At 34.4% G+C, this 17,928-nt stretch overlaps 2 protein-coding genes across 12 annotated transcripts in view; one reads left to right on the top strand and one right to left on the bottom strand.

The window, feature by feature from the left end:
- Positions 1–5,437, top strand: part of VRK2 (VRK serine/threonine kinase 2) — a 103,594-nt gene extending 98,157 nt beyond the window's left edge. For all 7 annotated transcript variants that reach the window (XM_058684026.1, XM_058684024.1, XM_058684030.1 and 4 more), the window contains one exon: positions 5,101–5,437. In XM_058684026.1, the coding sequence (XP_058540009.1) occupies positions 5,101–5,403 (303 nt within the window). In that variant the 3' untranslated portion in view covers positions 5,404–5,437. The remainder of the gene's footprint in view (positions 1–5,100) is intronic.
- The window catches only part of FANCL (FA complementation group L), an 83,400-nt gene continuing 70,803 nt past the window's right edge, over positions 5,332–17,928 (bottom strand). For 4 of the 5 annotated variants that reach the window (XM_058684032.1, XM_058684034.1, XM_058684037.1 and 1 more), the window contains 7 exons: positions 13,064–13,214; positions 8,857–8,940; positions 8,329–8,374; positions 8,169–8,250; positions 7,206–7,322; positions 5,818–5,889; positions 5,332–5,510 (listed from right to left, as the gene is read on the bottom strand). In XM_058684032.1, the coding sequence (XP_058540015.1) occupies positions 5,475–5,510; positions 5,818–5,889; positions 7,206–7,322; positions 8,169–8,250; positions 8,329–8,374; positions 8,857–8,940; positions 13,064–13,214 (588 nt within the window). In that variant the 3' untranslated portion in view covers positions 5,332–5,474. Of the gene's footprint in view, positions 5,511–5,817; positions 5,890–7,205; positions 7,323–8,168; positions 8,251–8,328; positions 8,375–8,856; positions 8,941–13,063; positions 13,215–17,928 lie in introns of those variants that run through there. The other variant, XM_058684035.1, reaches the window with a different exon arrangement.

The raw sequence follows: 17,928 nt of genomic DNA, 5'->3' as shown, positions 1-17,928 counted from the left end.
TGGGTTGGTAATTGTCATCACTGGAAGCTTCAGCTAGGATTTGTTTCATGCCTCAGTCCCTCTTCTCTGAGATCCAAATACATGCAGTTAGAATTGTCTACCTTCTCTCACAGGCCTTTTCGGAGGCTCTGTTCATTTTTCAAATTAGTCTTTTATTTTGCTGTGCTTCATTCTGGTCCTTTGCCTGGTCTCTATTTAACCAGTGGATGTTTACCTTCATTTATTGTATTTTTCCATTCTAGAAGCATTTTATATTTCCCATTTCTCTGCTGAGTCTCTCGATCTGTTCACTAATTATGTTTAACTTTATATTTAATTCCTTGAACATACTTATGTAGTGGTTTTATTGTCCCTGTTTGATAATTTTACCATCTGGGTCACATCTATTTCTCTTCTTCTCCTAGTTATGGGTCACAGTTTCCTGTTCCTTGTGTGTCGTAAAAGTTTTATTATTCGTTGAATATTGTGGCTGCTAGTCAGTTCTTGAAACTCCACATTTTATTGTATTCCTTTAAAGAGTACTGACTTTTGTCCTGGTAGACAAATGATTTATTGGTGGTTCAACTTGATTAGTCATGTCTTCACTTCATTTAGGCTTTTTGAAGGCTGGACTAAGGTAAAGATCATCTGAAACTGTAGCCTTTATCAATCTGGGTGTTTTCCTCTCCTCCAGAATCACAGCCTTGTTTTCTCTGTGTGATAAGTTCCTTCATATATTTTGTCCAACTCTATTGTTTTGTATTCATTTTATGGGCTTTTCACAGCAGGAGGGGAGATGTGATGCCCATTATTCATGGCTAGAACTAAAAAGGGTATTAGTATTTTTCATAGCTTCCTAATTGACTCTGACATGCATTCAAGGCTAATAACTTGCTCAGAATTCAAGGTTTCTCAGCAGCACCACTCTGGGCTTACTGAGCTGGCTGTCCTGTACACTGTAAGCCATCTCTGGCCTTTATCTAGTAGATGCCAATAGTACTTCCTCCCAGTTGTAGTACCCAGAATGTCTCCCGAAATTGTTAAATGTCCTATGGAGCACAAGTGTCCCAGGTTCAGAAACACTGTACTGACTAGGATTATTGTATGCCTTAAGCCTCTGCTACTAAAAGTCTGCTGTGCCAACCAGCTGCACTGGAATCACCTGGAGCTTCTTAGAAACAGAGGATCTAAGTCTTATCTTAAACCTTCTGAATGAAACGTCTATTTTTCAGGTTTGCTATTTTTGAGAGCGAGAGTAAGAGGATCCAGACTCTGCACTGACAGAAGAGGCCAGTGTGGGGTTCAAAACTCACAAATTGCAAGATCATGACCTGAACCAAAGTTGAGGCTTAACCACCTGAGCCACCCAGGCTCCCCTGAAATCTGTATTTTAACAAGATCCCAAAATGATTTGTACACTTTTTCTAATGTTTGAAATACTATGCCATAGACCAGAAAGCTTTTTCGTAAAGAGCCAGATGGTAAATATTTTGGGTTTACAGCCTAGCCTTTGTCAGAAACAATTCAACTCTGCCATTGCAGTATAAAAGCAGCCATACACAGTAAAATACAAATGAGTGTGGCTGTGTTCCAATCAATCTTTATTCACAAAACAGGCAACTCACAACATTTTACAACCTATGCCATAGACTATCTTGCCCAAGCAGATCTCTCAGTAAGCCGAAGACAACTGGTGGTTAAATCCTTAGATGAGGGCCTTCCCAATTGATATCAGTTGTTGCTTAAAGAGAGACTAGGTACACAGACTTCTCTAGTGTGTAACCAACCTTGAAATTTTAGTAGCTTGACTTCTGTTCTTACCTGGATGGGGATATCGTCTACTTCTACATGTAAGTTATTATATGTAAATGCTACTTGTTAGCTAACTAGTGGCTCTCCGTCTTTAAAAATCTAAAATTTGATGGCGTATTTCTTTTTCTTTGTGGGAGAACAACGCTTTAGGGGGCCACAGGAGTAATTATTTTGCCTTTAGCAAATAAAGCTGACAAAAATTTTTTTTAAAGTAGGCTCCACACCCATGTGGGGCATGAATTCATGCCCCTGAGATCTAAAGTCACGTGCTGTACACCCTGGGCCAGCTAGGCACCTCTAAAGCTGAGAAAACTTTAGGACAATTGGGATAGTGTGTCTTTATTAGCTCTCAGGCAGTAAAGAGTAGCTTAAAGTTAGTTATTTGACTTTCAATGATTTCTTCTAAGTAGAAAAGTTAAAGGGCCTTCCTTCAAGACCTCTATTTTGTTTTGTATACCTTATGTAGAAGGTAATTACTTCTTGCCTTCTAAAACTGCATCCTGAAAGTGACTTTTAGGGGGGTAAAAAAGGCTCTTTGAAGAATGGTGGTTTAGAGGTCAAGAAAGTAGCTATTGTGAAGAATGATGGTATTACATCAGATGGTTCAAGATTGAAATATTTTGCCTTGTTTTTTTAATTTTTTCCTTCTAAGTTACTTGATAAATAGTACAAGGACAGGGCAGGGCAGGTCACCAAAGTGAAGCAGAAACAGAACAACTCGTAACCAGTTAAGATTAAAGCAGGAAACTGATTAAGAGCTCTGGCTAATAGGAATGGTGTAAGAAATTCCTGGAACTTGCATATATCAATAATATTCAGTCTACAGTGGTTGGTCTGTTCCCAGAGCTTTCTATGAGACATGCCACAATATCCACCCTGGGGCAATTTCCTCTGGTTGTGAACAGCCAATTCCTTTATCCAATATATGGCATGTAGGTCAGGTAAAGGGTTCCATGTCATGATAAAGGTTGGGAATGACTATTTTTATTTTTTATTGTAGTAAAAAGCAAGTAACATTAAACTTAACCGTGTAGTTTAGTAGTGCCAAGTATATTCACACTGTTGTGCAAAAGATCTCTAGAACTTTTACATCTTGCAAAATTGAAAGTTTAGACCCACTACACCAACTACCCTCTACCTTGGCAACTACCGTTCTGTTTCTGTTTTGACTTCTTTAGATATTTCTTGTTAGTGGAATCATAGACGTCCTTTTGTGACTGGCTTAATTTGCTCTTCAGAATGTCCTCAAGGATTGATCCATATTGTAGCATGTGGCAGGCTTTCCTTTTTTAAGGCTGCATAATATTCCATTATATGTATATATTCTTTATTCATCTGCCCATAGGATTCTGGGTGCTTCTGCCTCTTGGCTACTGCCTCTTAGCTAATAATGCTATGATGAACATGGGTGTACATATAACTCTTCAAGACACTTGAGTTCTCAATATATACCCGGAAGTAGGATTGCTGGATTATATGGTAATTCTACTTCTGATGTTTTGAGGAACTTCTGTGCTGTTTCCCATAATGGCTACACCATTTTACAGTCCTCTGAACAGTACACAAGGGTTCCAATTTCTCTGTATCTTCACCATTTGTTATTTTCTGTTCTTTAGATAATGGCCTTAAAGGGTAAGATGATATCTCATTATAGTTTGATTTGCATTTCTCTTGCAATTGGTGATGTTGAGCATCTTTTCATATGCTTTCAGAGAACTGTCTATTCAAGTCTTTATGTATTCTGGATACAAATCCTTTATCAGATAAATGATTTGCAGAATTTCCTCCCAGTCTGTGAGTTGTCTTTGAATTTTTTAAATGATGTCCTTCAATTATGTAAACTTTTATTTGCTTTTGTAAGTTTGATATTATAGAGAACACTTTACCTGACCCTAGATCACAGATTTTCTCCTGGTTTTTTTTTTTTCCTTAAAGTTTTAAATTCCAGCTATATTTACATTTACAATTTGGTTCTGGTCAATTTTTGTACAAAATGAAGTAGGTCTAAATTTATATTTTTACAAGGATGTCCAGTTATCTCTGCACCTTTGTTGAAGATTATCTGTCCCCACTGAATTGCCTTCGTACATTTGTTGGAAACCAATTCCTCATGTATGTGAGAGTTTTCTTCTGGACTTTCAATTCTATTCCACTGATCTGTATGCCTGTCCCTATGCCAGGACCATACTGTCTTGATTAGTCTAGCTTTGTGATTAGTTTTCAAATTGTGAAGTATGTTTTTCCACTTTGTTCTTGACTGTCAAGGTTGTTTTAGCTATTCTGGGTCCACTGCACTTCCAAAGCCTGATTGGATTTTGACTGGGACAGTGTTGAATCTATAGATCAGTTTGGGGGAAAATTGTTTTTTTGTTTGGCTAAACAATAACTGCCCTATGTAATCACCGCTCCTTGTGGGAGTTCTAGGCTCTGAATTCACATATATCAGGCCCTCCATGAGACAGGCTCATTCCAGAAACTGAATTCTAGTAAACAGCTGATTCTTCTTAGAAATAGGTATTTTGCTTCTTGCTTTATGGAATTTCACAAATACCTGATTTTCTCTGAGTGTATTCGGAGGTTTATTTATAATGATATCCTTCTTCATACCTCCACGGGTGGACAGCTTGACGCTGCTTTCCAAACAGTGTGTTCTAAGTCCCCACCAAAGAACAAGGGTCATGTTGATCTTCTTGAGTCTTTGGCAACATCCTCTGACAAATTTTGTCGTATGCTCCTAGGCATTCCAGTTTAACACTGCAAAACTGTAATCTGTGGAGACTTTTTCCTTTTTGGCTAGGAAATGAGCATCTTTTCTTGGATCAACGTTCAGGACAAATAAGAATTTTAACCAACTTTCTTCTTAAGGTCTGTTATTGGGAGATGTCATTCTCTGGAATCCAGGCAGGAGGCTGCTGGACAGAGGCTGCTCTGTGGACGTGCAGCACTGCCACCAACATCTCGCTCTGCTGCCACGGCTGCCTCAGAATCACTAATTATTAATAACCAAAAAGCTTTCTAATCGTGATTATCTTGCCCACATAAGATTTGTCTTGCCAAGAAAATTCAGGTTTCATATTTCGTTGTATTTTTAGAGGACAAATTATAAGATGGCCTATTGCCTGATTTAAAAGAACCAATCAGTTTAACTAGATTTGGGTTGGTTAATGGGATAAGTACTTCATAAAAAACTTCTCAGGAAGAATATGCAAAAAATTTGTTCGTTTTGTGTAACATGTTTTATTTAGAACTCTTAGAGTACACAGTATAAGGATAACTCAAACCTAACACAATATATATACTTTTCCATAGGAAAGCACAAAGAGAAGACAAAAGTACTGTGAGTCTCAAATTCTGAATGAAAGAAACCGTTCTCCACAAAAACCCAGCTCTATACAGTTCCCAAATTCACTTTACAAACCATATCAAGATTTTATCAGTCCGTATATACTCGACAATTCAAGATCTTCATCTTGGTATACATATACTTCTCCAACCGGAATGGAGGTCAGAGACTCTACTCTCAGTGAAGAGACAGTTACCGACGTGTATTATTACGGCTTTATTGTTCTTTTTCTTTTGATTTTAGTAGGTCTTACTTTATACTTTCTCTGAAGATATCAAATAAAATCCTTTTGATAATTCTTAAGGTTGCCAGTTCTTCACAGAAATGTTACATTCTTATTTTAGGATTTCCTCCCAGACATTTTCAAGGTAATTGGCTTGTAAAAAGAGAATACAATTTAACAAAGTCAGTTTGTGGACATTCTAAAAATTAAGATTGCTTTATTGTAGAAAACAGTGTCATGATACAGTTTGAAAAATAACTTTTTTTGATCAAAGGAGCAATTTAAAAAACAAAATGTCATTGACAGGGACAATTTTACCCTTTTTGTTTCTTACCACATAGAATAACAGAAGTAACAAAAAGTTTTGGATAAGCTGATATACTATATGCTTATCTATCTTCCAAAGCACACTATTAAAAGCTAGGCATATTTTATGAAATTTGATTAATGATTTCCTTACCTTACTACAATATGGGCATTCACCAAATATGATGTTAAAACTCTGTCTACTAGTCAACAGTCCTCTCAACCACTGAAGATTTTAAAAAGAGAAGAAAAAGGGAGCAATGTCAGCATGATTACAGATACTCTAAATTCATTTCCTTTATGATTACATATATTTTTATTCCAAAAGATTTACCTTCTTAATTTTCTTTTACAAAAAGTAAGGGGAACATTTCCTGGCCAATACCAGACTAGTAGTATGCTGAATAATAAGGGGAGACCACCACGAATTTCGGGATCTATACCACTGGTTTATAGCCAAATTATGGGCCCCTTTATGCATTTTCTCAACATCCAAAATAGACACAAAAATAATGTACACAAGTCAATGGGGTTCACAGACCTGACCTGAAGTCATTAATTACAAATTAAGAACTCTTGCTGTAAAAGATACCGTAAGCTCGTGAAAATTTAGGTCTCAATTCTGGTCTTAATCACCAATAGTGGGTTAATTCTCAATCCACTAATTATAAGCACGAGGCAGTCCATTTTTAAAAATTAAATGAATATTCATTATTATAAAAGAAAGCACATGTTCCCTTAAGAGTATCTCTATAATTAGACCTGGTATTTTGTGAGTTTATAGAAGGTGAATTGACATCTCTAAGTTCTCCATTCTTAAAGTGCAGGTAACACCAACTGCTTGCTACCTCTAATCACAAAAACAAGAGGTGATATTCAAGAAGACTGAACGCACTATACAACTGAAGGTGTTTCATATATACATGCATATATAATCATGTCAACTGTGCCCTAAGATGAATGCTATAGAGATCAAATGACTATACACAGGAACGAAAGCAGACTTCACAGAGAGTAAATAATAAATAAAATGTCACTGAGAGTGCTGTGACATATCCAGATCACAAAACGCATTTTTCTCAATATCAAAAGTAAGATTATTACATTTATTCTATACTTAAATATACTTTGAAAAGTAACAGACACTCATTAGTGCCAGTTCCCTTTCACCTTATTGCTACCACTACTACTCCCACTTGGATGAGTGACAGTTTGCACTGTGGTCACATGAGATTTTCACTGAAAGATTCCAATGTAGCATCAATTTGATCTGTTATGCATCAGAAAGCAGCCCATGAATATATTCTGGATACATTTTCTCCCTTCCTAGGATACTACTTTAGGACATTTATTCACTCATTAGTGACCAGGATGAAGAAATGAAAGCACACGGGCATCTGGAAATGGACTGGTAAAGAAGCTAATGGAAAAAAGAGACTGCTATTCACTTCAACAGATTTTGGATTCTGTATATTTCAACATGCAGACTTGCTAGGTCATGGTAGCCAAAATAGTCTTAACAGCGTTATTTTTATTGTTTACCTCATATAAGCATATTTGATGGAAAGGCTGTGCACATTGGGGATTATCACACACTTGATCAGGAATGGCACCATCAAGTTGATATGAATAACAAATGCCACAATCCATAGAAAAATCCTTCAAAAGAAGAAATATTTATAAGCACAAGTGTTTAAAACACACAAGGTAATATAAGAAAGAATAATATGGGATAGACAAGATCAAATTTTCATACAAAGTTTTCATAAAGGTAACTATAGCATTATTTACAGAAAATACAGTTACATCACTACTTAACCCTTTAGAAAAGCGATTTGTAAGAGTGCTTCCTTTTGCATCCAGTAAGTGATACATACAGATATACTAAAAAACAGGTTCTATTTGGGGCTTAAGTAAATTTCCCACATTGTACATCAATATTATGCCAATGTAATATATAAAGATACTAACTGACATTAGCTAATGATTACTAAACTTCAAAATTCTTTAACTAAAGGAAGAAGACAAAAACATTCCCACCACTTTAATAGTCTACAACCTCTGCAACTTTATCAAAACTCAATCCCAAGTTTATCATTTTTGCAACACAGTGACATCTATTCATTTTCAAAAACTGTACTGCCATCCTTCACAAAATCCATCAAGCTAATTAAAACTTTATTTCAATCATCCATAAGCAGATAGTATTAGAATATCCAAACATCTCATTAGCTACTTTGGACCTTTCCCCCTATTTTTAATAATAAAGATGTCTGTCATTAATCACTTCATTGCTACAAAGACCATGACAGAAGTATACTTAAACCACTAATCAAAGGTTAACAAATTCTTTGATGCTACTGTTGCTTGCAGTTCAGAAGTCTGTTACAATATTCTTCCAATTCCCTCCCTTTCAGCCTCATTTTTCTCTGGTGTCTAAAAGAAGAACATTTAACTTTCATTATGCTATGCTGTTTGGAATATCAAAGCACTCATAAAACTTACAGATTTTTCCAGGTTAGTGCGAGCTGGAAAATCTATTTCTAAAACATCTTTCAAATTTTGTAACAGACTATTTTCTGGATCCCTAAAAGCATGAAAAAAAATTGTTATTAAATTTGCAAAATAATAGAAAAATAAATACTGTGTTACAAAAAATACCTACCACAAATGTATGTTCCTGCTCAGCTTAATTCCAAGAGGTTTTACCACTTCAGAGATTAAAAAAAAAAAAAAAAAAAAAGTTTAAAAATGTAGTGTCTGCAGCTCTCGCTTTGTAAAGCCACATTTAGCACAGAATTTTTTTTTTTAACTGAGATATAATGGGTATATAATATTGTATTGCTTTTAGGTGTACAACATCATGATTTGGTATGTGTGTGTATTGCAAAATGATCACTACAAATTCAGTTAATACCTATTACCACATGTAGTTACAAATTATTTTCTGATGAAAACTTCTAAGATCTCTTAGCAACTCTGAAATATACTCTCTTGTTAAAACACAGAATTTGCTAATTATTTGACTGGAAAATCTAAATCATCTACTTAAAAAAACACAAAAGTACACAGTTCAGAATGATGAAACATTTTCATTTAAAATAATTACCATATGTTAATATTTTAGAATATTTTAACAGTGAAGACAAGAATTTTATGACTGTTAAAAACATTTAAATAGGAGATCTCATACCATGGTCAGCTCCAAGAAAGCAGCACTCAGGAAGCATAGTAGGATGCTTGGGGTCAACCTCTATATGTATTGAAGCATTATTCCCTAGAATAAAAGAACATTAAAGTTTATAGAAGTAGAAGTTCATCAAATAAAAAATAAAGCAGTATCTGGGTACTTACAGGAAAGATTAGCCAATGTGTTATGGGCTTCAATAAATATATAAATGTATTTATTTATAAAATATATTTATAAATATAATTTTATAGTCTAAAAGAAATGCACTTTGAAATTATGATTATGAATAAAGATTTGGGGATCCATCTAAAGTTTTAAAATACAGAGTCAGTCCATTAAGTTAATTGATTTCTAGTGAAATTCTGGTCAGAATTCTGTTTTAGCTTAAATAAAAATTTTTTATAGAGTGATAGATCTTTAATATTAAAAGAAATCGCAAGTTCAAGAAATAATTATCAAAGTGACTTCCATAACTTTCTTGGAAAGCACAATTTTGGTCAGATGTAAAAAGACCAGCATACAATAAATTATGATTTGAGTTTTATGGAGTTTTATAGAAACATTTTCTATCAATAATCACTTCCAATGAAGTGGACTAAACGCTCCAATCAAAAGACAGAGGTTGTCAGAATGGATAAACAAAAGTTAAGACCTATCTATATTCTGCCTACAAGAGACTCATTTTAGACTTAAAGAGAAATATTTACTACACAAATGGATGTCAAAAGAAAGCCAGAGTAGCAATACTTATACTGGACAAACCAGACTTTAAACCAAAGACCGTAACAAGAGATAAAGAAGGGCACTATATCATAATAAAGGGGACAATCCAACAAGAACATCTAACAATTGTAAATATTTATGCACCCAACATGAAAGCACCCAAATATATAAAACAATAACAAACATAAAGGAACTAATTGATAATAACACAGTAATAGCAGGGAATTTTAACATCCCACTTATATCAGGTATCCAAATCAGCAAGGAAGTAAAACTTTCTGATACTCCATAGAGAAAACCCAAAAGACTCCTCCAAAAAACTGCTAGAACTTATATATGAATTCAGTAAAGTCACAGGATACAAAATCAACATACAGAAATCTGTTGCATTTCTATACACTAAAAATGAAGCAGCAGAAAGAGAAATTAAGAAATCAATCCCACTTACACCTACACCAAAAAAAAAAAAAAAAAAAAAAGATACCTAGGAATAAACCTAACCAAAGAGGTGAAAGACTTGTACTCTGAAAACTATACAAAACACTGATGAAGGGAAACAGTGATACAAAAACATGGAAAGACATTCCATGCTCATAGGTTAGAAGAATGAATATTGCTAAAATGTCTTTATTACCTAAAGCAATCTACACATTTAATATGCAATCCCTGTCAAACTACCATTAGCATTTTACACAGAGTTAGAAAAACAACCCTGGTATTTGTATGAAGCCAGAAAAGACCCTGAATAGCCAAAGCAACCTTGAAAAAGAAAAGCAAAGCTGGAGGTATCACTATTCCAGACTTCAAATTATATTACAAAGTTGTAGTGATCGAAACAGTGTAGTACTGGCACAAAATATAGATCAATGGAACAAAATAGAACACTCAGAAATAAACCCATAACTATATGGTCAATTAATCTTCGACACAGCAGGAAATAATATCCATTGGGAAAAAGACAATCTCTTCAACAAATGGTGTTGGAAAAACTGGACTATTTCTTACACCAAACATAAAGGGATGAGAACATCCCTTTGATGGTGGCTGTAGCAACTTCTTTCTAGAGATGTCTCCTGAGGTAAGGGACACAAAAGCAAAAATAAACTATTGGGACTTCAGCAAAATAAAAAGCTTCTGCACAGCAAAGGAAATGGTCAACAAAACTAAAAGGCAACCTACAAACTGGGAGAAGATATTTGCAAATGACATATCTGAGAAAGGGTTAGTATCCAAAATCTATAAAGAACTTATAAAACTCAACATCGCAAAAATGAATAAGGCAGTTAAGAAATGGACAGAGGACACAAACAGACATTTTTCCCAAGAAGACATGCAGATAGCCAATGGACACATGGTCAACATCACTCTTCATCAGGAAAATACAAATCAAAACTTATCTTGATGAACACTGAGTAACATGGAACTGTTGAATCACTATATTGTACCCCTGAAAGCAATATTACATTTTATGTCAACTGAAATTTAAATATTTTTAAAAAACATTTTCTGAATTCTTTTGCTCATTGTGAAGCTTTCCACTTCAACAATGGACTCAATTCACATTAAACTGAAACTGTTCGTTTAATAACAAACAACTAACCTAGTTTATAGGATCTAAGAAAAATCTATTTCTACTTGGCACTAGATTCTTTCATAAGTTCTATCTATACTGGAATATTGTATGGATTTCAGAAGTTTTACTTTTAAAGGCACATAGTATAACTGTATAAGGGCATTTGGATTTTATTTTTACAGTAAAAAGGACTTAATAAATTCTACACACCATAACATTAACTTTTGGTTAAGGTTGACAACAATATGAACACAATTATTACAGATCAGACAAAAAGGTAATCAAGTAAAAATGATATATAAAACATAAAAGTGCTATAATCTCATTTGCTTATACATTCTTTACCATGAACACAAATCCCATATTAGCCTTTAGCTATGTCATATACTAATGGCTTCACTTAATAATGAGTACATTATTTAATATATCTCAATTAGTTTGCTGAAAACTTGGTCTTCAAAAAGCATATCAGTGCCTGAAAGGGGATAAAAAAGAGCTATAGGTAAATACAGAGAAAGTGACTAAAAAGCAGGTTGTTTATGCTGAACAATGAGCAATATAATAAAAGTATATTTAATCATTACCTAATTAAAATAATTATTTACATGGGGCTATGAAGAAAATAAATTACTACACTATTTTGAAGAAAATATTTTCATTCTTAATATCTATTTGTTCACAAATATACCATTATTTGGTCAACTATTCAAAATTAAATACGGATTAAACTTTTTAGACTAAGTAACAATACTATTTGTACAACTGCTATACAACGGTATCTTCCTTTTCTCATAATTACATGTTACTTATTTTCTCCCAGATAATCTATTATGCCTGGGGAGAAACCATAAAAATTGCTAATGTGGATAGGACTCACAACAGAATTTCATAATATCTTTCAGAACATATGTCTTTTAACAATATATTTATTTAGGCTAAAAAAAAGAGAAGGGAAGACACAAATAGATATCATATAATCACCTAACTACACTATTTACTGTGAACTGAAACATAGTTTAAAACATCTAAAATCTGGAGAGGCTGAACTCAAAACTGACTTCATATATGGCTTGCTCATAATGAAAATACATAAAACAGTAATTTTATAATAAGAATATGGTAATGTTGCAGGGGTATTTACAGTTGTAACACATCTTATTCATTAATGTCACATATATTTATAGTAAATACTTAAAATATATTTAATTATTATTTTGTGCTTCCTGTTTACTCTTCAATGGCACGTATGGCCCACTTCAGATCCTTTCATCGTCTAAAGTTCATCAGAAAATATTCCCAGATCTGTTGATATTAATCTTGTCTAGTTTCATGGATGAAGATTTCATTATTTCTAACAGTTTCTTTTAAAAAAATTTTTTTTTCTTAGTGTTTATGTAATTTTGAAGGAGAAAGATAGCGCATGAGTGAGGGAGGGGCAGAGAGAGAGGGGGACAGAACCCAAAGTAGGCTCCAGGCTCCGAGCTGTCAGCACAGAGCCCAGTGCGGGGCTTGCACTCACAGACTGTACAATCATGACCTAAGCTGACGTCCAACACTTAACCGACTTGAGCCACCCAGGTGCCCCTATTTCTAACAGTTTCTTTTCCCAAATAATGGAAGTACTGAAAAACCTGTTCCACTATTTCTGAGCTACTAACAGCTGATTATACAGGATCTCTGAATGATACTGCCATTGGATCATCACCTTTTATAATGAAACACCTTAGTACTTGCCCTTTCTCCTGAAATATTTACATTCAAATACATAGGGCTAAATCAGAGCTTATTTGACTTCATGCAAAAAAAGTCTCACCTAAGGGTCCAATGTCCTCTTGAGCTCCATTTTCCTTAGTAATACAAAGTATAATCCAACATCTAAACAAACAAAAAGCCTCCTTAATCCCTTTTCCCTACCCAGTGCAATCCTGCGTGCTGTTGCACTCCTTGTAGGTTTTTCTGGCTCCAGTACCCAAGTCTTCTCGTCGATTTCATCCGTAACATCCCAGAATGCTTTCAGTGATTCTAAGGCTGCCAAAAACTGACCGTAAATGCTTATTAAAGAGCTCTGTGAAAGACAGATAAAAGCAGAGTAAGTTGAATGACACTCATCAACAACAGATAATTTTTCACTTAAAATATCATTCAATTTAGAAATTTTAAGCTCTGTTTCACTTCAGCTAAAACTACTCTAGTAAACAAGAGTCAACTAACTGTCCCTGCTTCATAGCTCTTCACCTCCATTAGCATTAATAGAATTTTTTGACTGTCATTGGGACTGTGCATCTTACCAGGAATAGTTTTTTTTTTTAATTTTTTAATGTTTATTTTTGAGAGAGATCACAAGGAGGAGAGGGGCAGAGAAAGAGAGAGACACAGAATCTGAAGGAGGCATCAGGCTCTGAGCTGTCAGCACAGAGCCCAATGTGGGGCTCGAACTCATGAACCGTGAGATCATGACCTGAGCCAAAGTCAGATGCTTAACCGACTGAGCCACCCAGGTGCCCCAGGAATTATTTTCTAAAGACCATATTTATTTTTATTATGATGTATTCTGTACTGTATTTATAGAATAGTAACTACTAATACAAGATGACATGTGTGTACTTTCTTAATGAATATACTATATACATATTGAGCATAGAGTCTATACAATTTTAATATGAAAGTTGTCAAGTTATCTAGTTTGTGCAGTTATCAAGTTAAATGCAGCACCACTTGTAATTTGATTACACATTATTAACTTTACAGACTTAATTAGGCAAAGAGTATAAAAAGGTTCTACATATATTTTCTCTACAAGGTTTTTATTGATTAAATTCAAATAATAATGGAGTACATTTTTTTTGTAATATAGATCTATTAATGAGAATAATGCATTTTTCGGTAGGAGGGGAATAATGTTTAATTGGGGCTGAAAGTAGTGTTCCCTATTATCATAATCAATTGCAAATGTTTATCTGTTAATGCTTGTAATGAAACTTTACATATGTCATCCCTAGAAATGTCTTTTCTCACACACAGGTACTGTGTGTGGAGCATCTAAGCACTGCCAAATACTGATATAAATCCAGAAGCACTGGATTTAATAGAGACTATTCATTACTAGGAAGGCATCTGTGAATTCTATGAGGTTCTTTTTTTTTTTTTTTGAGGTAAAAAATCAACATATATCATATTAGTTTCAGGTGTACAGCATAATTCATTTGTATACACCGTAAAACAATCACAATAAGTCTGTCACAGTATAAAGTTTTGAAAATTTTTTTCTTCCCTTGTGATGAGAACTTTTAAGATTTACTCTTTTAAGATTCTATTTTCAAATATGGAATACAATATTATAGATTAGGTTTAAAATTTCTTCTGAGGCTAAACTTTTAGCGAACGTCTGAATTCAGTTATTTCAGACAATATTCTATGGGAATTAACTTAAATACATTTTCACTAATGATAACTAAAGTCATTACTGATTTTAAAAATCAATTTATAATTACTGTCAACTAAAGAGTTTCTCATAAAGTAGTATGTTTAAATGATACCAATACTTACTAAATATTTTATATAAAAAGCCATCAAAACTAAAAGTTTAAGAATTAAGGATCTTATTGTTTCAAATAAGCAAAACACATTTTAAAAAAATCACTGGAAATTCTACCAACATTATTTATCCAAAAACAGATACAAGACAACAATGTAAGAATACAGTATACCATGAGTGAGATGAAAAGGAAGTACTCACTTCCTTTAAGGTATATTTTGTACTCCTATGTACTTAAGGAAAACCCATTTCATCCCATCACTTCAGTCAGGGTTCACACTTAGATGATTTCATGGCTCAGTTTTACAAAGCTAGTTTCAACTCTTCTAACCTTCTATACACAGGGGAAAAAAGTAAGAGTAGTAATGAGAGCTTAATACCTGCAAATAACCTTTTAGGATGCCTTTTAGCATACCTGTTCTCTTCCAATATGCTATACTTATCTATAAATTTAGATGCCAGAATCCGGAAATCAGAAACCAAACTTCCAAGTTTTGTTTTGACTTTACTATGGGCTGCACTTTATCTTCTCTTTCATTAAATGTGCCACAATTCTTTAGCTATGCAAACAAGAAACCAGCTGGGATCCCTGCAGATTGTTTTTTACACCTAATAAATTCATTAACTAAAGACCTGATTCTATTTTTAGCAAATTTCTTGATAACTCTATTTACCCTAGTATTTTTATGTACTATTAGGATAACCCCCTTCAAAAAATAAGTCCTTGCAGAGGACAGTAAAAAGTATATAAAATAACGCCCTTTTTCTTGTTTCCATATCCAGACATGCCATCACTATCTTCTAATACCCTACTGTGGAGTACCCTATCTAAAATGTAACACTGAACCTATCAGTGTGCCTCATAAAACCATTTAAAACAACCTACTAACTGGTTTTTCCCCCTCTAGTCACATTCCCCTAACTCCCATTATTTATATTGCAATTAAGTTGATATTTGTATTCTGTAAACCTGATACTACCATTTCCTGGTTTATAACAAAACAACTTAAGTGCAGTTCTCAGTGATATTTTTTCTTTGTAATACCACCACTTAATGACAGCAACACAAACTCCAAAAGCTATTCAATAAATATTTGTTTAAGTAAATTGAAGTCAACTACTTGATATAAAAATAATCATTTATGACCTTCATCATTCTATTTATTAAGGCTACCGTTATTTACAAGTAGTTTGCAAATTATGTTTTATGTTACTGATTAAAACCCCAGTTCTTTATCGTGGCTTGCAATTAACATTGTTTAACATGTATACATAGATATGTTTACACAGAGCAAACTGAAATACTTTCCATGGGTATATTTACTACTCCAAGCTTCAGTAAGCACCCTCTCTATACATGATCATTCCCAAGTTTCTTTAGGCCAAACAGACAACTCCAGAACTGCTCAACCATCACTATGTAGATAATCTCCACACTGCTAACAGACTTATTGCTCCACCCTGATCTCATGATCTTCCCAGAGAAATCCAACCTCCTAGGTCCACGCCCCCCACCCCCCAGGTGACAGGGGATACTACCTGCCCTATTGTGCAAACCAGAAATCTAAGCACAGATTACTAGTTAACTAGATCACTCAAACAACCTTGTAACTAAATTTTCTTCCTTTAGTCACAGTCTCCTAAAACTCATTATTTACACTGCAATTAAATTGATTTTTGTATTCTGCAGATGTGATACTATAGTTTCTTTGTTTATAATAAGATATTGATCATCAGATACATATACAATAATCCAATTGCTGGACGGTACGTTGATTTTTTAATAGCTTTACTCAGATGTAAGGGATATACAAAGAACTGCACATATTTAATGTGTACAAGTTGATGAATATGAGCATGTGCGGTACAACCTGATACCATCATTACAATCAAAGTAATAAACCTACCCAACATTTCCCCAAAGGTTCCTTGTGTCTTTTTCAGGGGGTTTTCAGCGGTTTCAGTAACATAAGCTCTGTCTACCCTCTCAAGTTTTGAAATGCACAATACTGTATTGTTAAGTATAAGCATTATGTTGTACAGCACATCTCTAGAATCTGTTCATCTACCAGAGCTGAAACTTTACAAGCACTGAACAACAACAACACCCTTCTTCCACCTTCCAGACCCCTGGCAACCACTACTGTAGTCTCTGTATGTGTGAGTTTGACTAAGTTAGATACTTCATGTTAGAAACATGCAATATTTGTCCTGCTGTGACTGGTTTATGTCAGTTGGCATAATGTCCTCTAGATTCATCTGTATTTTTGCAACTGGCATGATTTTCTCCTTTCAGGCTGTCTGTATACACTATCTTTTCTTAAATACCACATTCATTTGTTGATAGACACTGGGATTTTTTCCTGTCTCTTTGCTATTGTGAATAACACTATAATGAACATGGAGGTACAGGTAGCTCTTTGAGATTCTGATTTTAGCCCTTCTGGATATATACTCAGAAGTGGGATTGCCAGGTCATACAGCAGTTATATTACTTACTTTTTGGAGGAACATCCACACTGTTTTCCATTGTTGCCATACCATTTTACACTCCCACCAATAGTGTACATACAGGGTTCCAATTTCTCCATATCCTGTAACACTTGGCATTCATTTCACTTTTTTTAAAAATGTTAATGTTTATTTTTGAGGGAGAGAGAGACGAGACAGAGTGCGAACTGGGGACAGGCAGAGAGAGAGGGAGACACAGAATCTGAAGCAGGCTCCAGACTCAGCTGTCGGTCGGTACAGAGCCCGACATGGGGCCCAAACTCATGAACCGTGAGATCATAACCTGAGCTGAAGTCAGATGCTTAACTGAATGAGGCACTCAGGCACCCCCTTTTTTTGGTTTTTAATAGCCATCCTAACAGTTGTACAGTGGTATCTCATTTTAGTTTTGATTTGCATTTCCTTGATAATTAATGAAGTTGAACATCTTTTCATATCTCTGTTGGCGATTTGTAGGTCATCTTTGAAAAAGTATCTGTTCAAGTCCTTTGCCCATTTTCTAACCAGGTTATTTGTTTTTTTGCTGCTGAGAGGTTTCTTATGTATTTTGGATGTTAACCCCTTATCAGATACATTGTTTTCAAGTATTATCGTCAACTCTATAGGATGACTTTTCATCCTGCCGATTGTTTCCTTTATTGTGCAGTAAGTCCCTTAGTTTGATACAGTCCCACTTGTCTCTTTTTGCTTTGTTGTCATTGCTCTTGGTGTCATAATCAACAGATCATTATCA

This window comes from Neofelis nebulosa, chromosome 9 (genome assembly GCF_028018385.1).
Source record: "Neofelis nebulosa isolate mNeoNeb1 chromosome 9, mNeoNeb1.pri, whole genome shotgun sequence".
In the NCBI taxonomy this organism is placed as follows: domain Eukaryota; kingdom Metazoa; phylum Chordata; class Mammalia; order Carnivora; family Felidae; genus Neofelis; species Neofelis nebulosa.
Note: the sequence above shows the minus strand (reverse complement) of the source record. Positions and strands in the feature narration are given on the sequence as shown.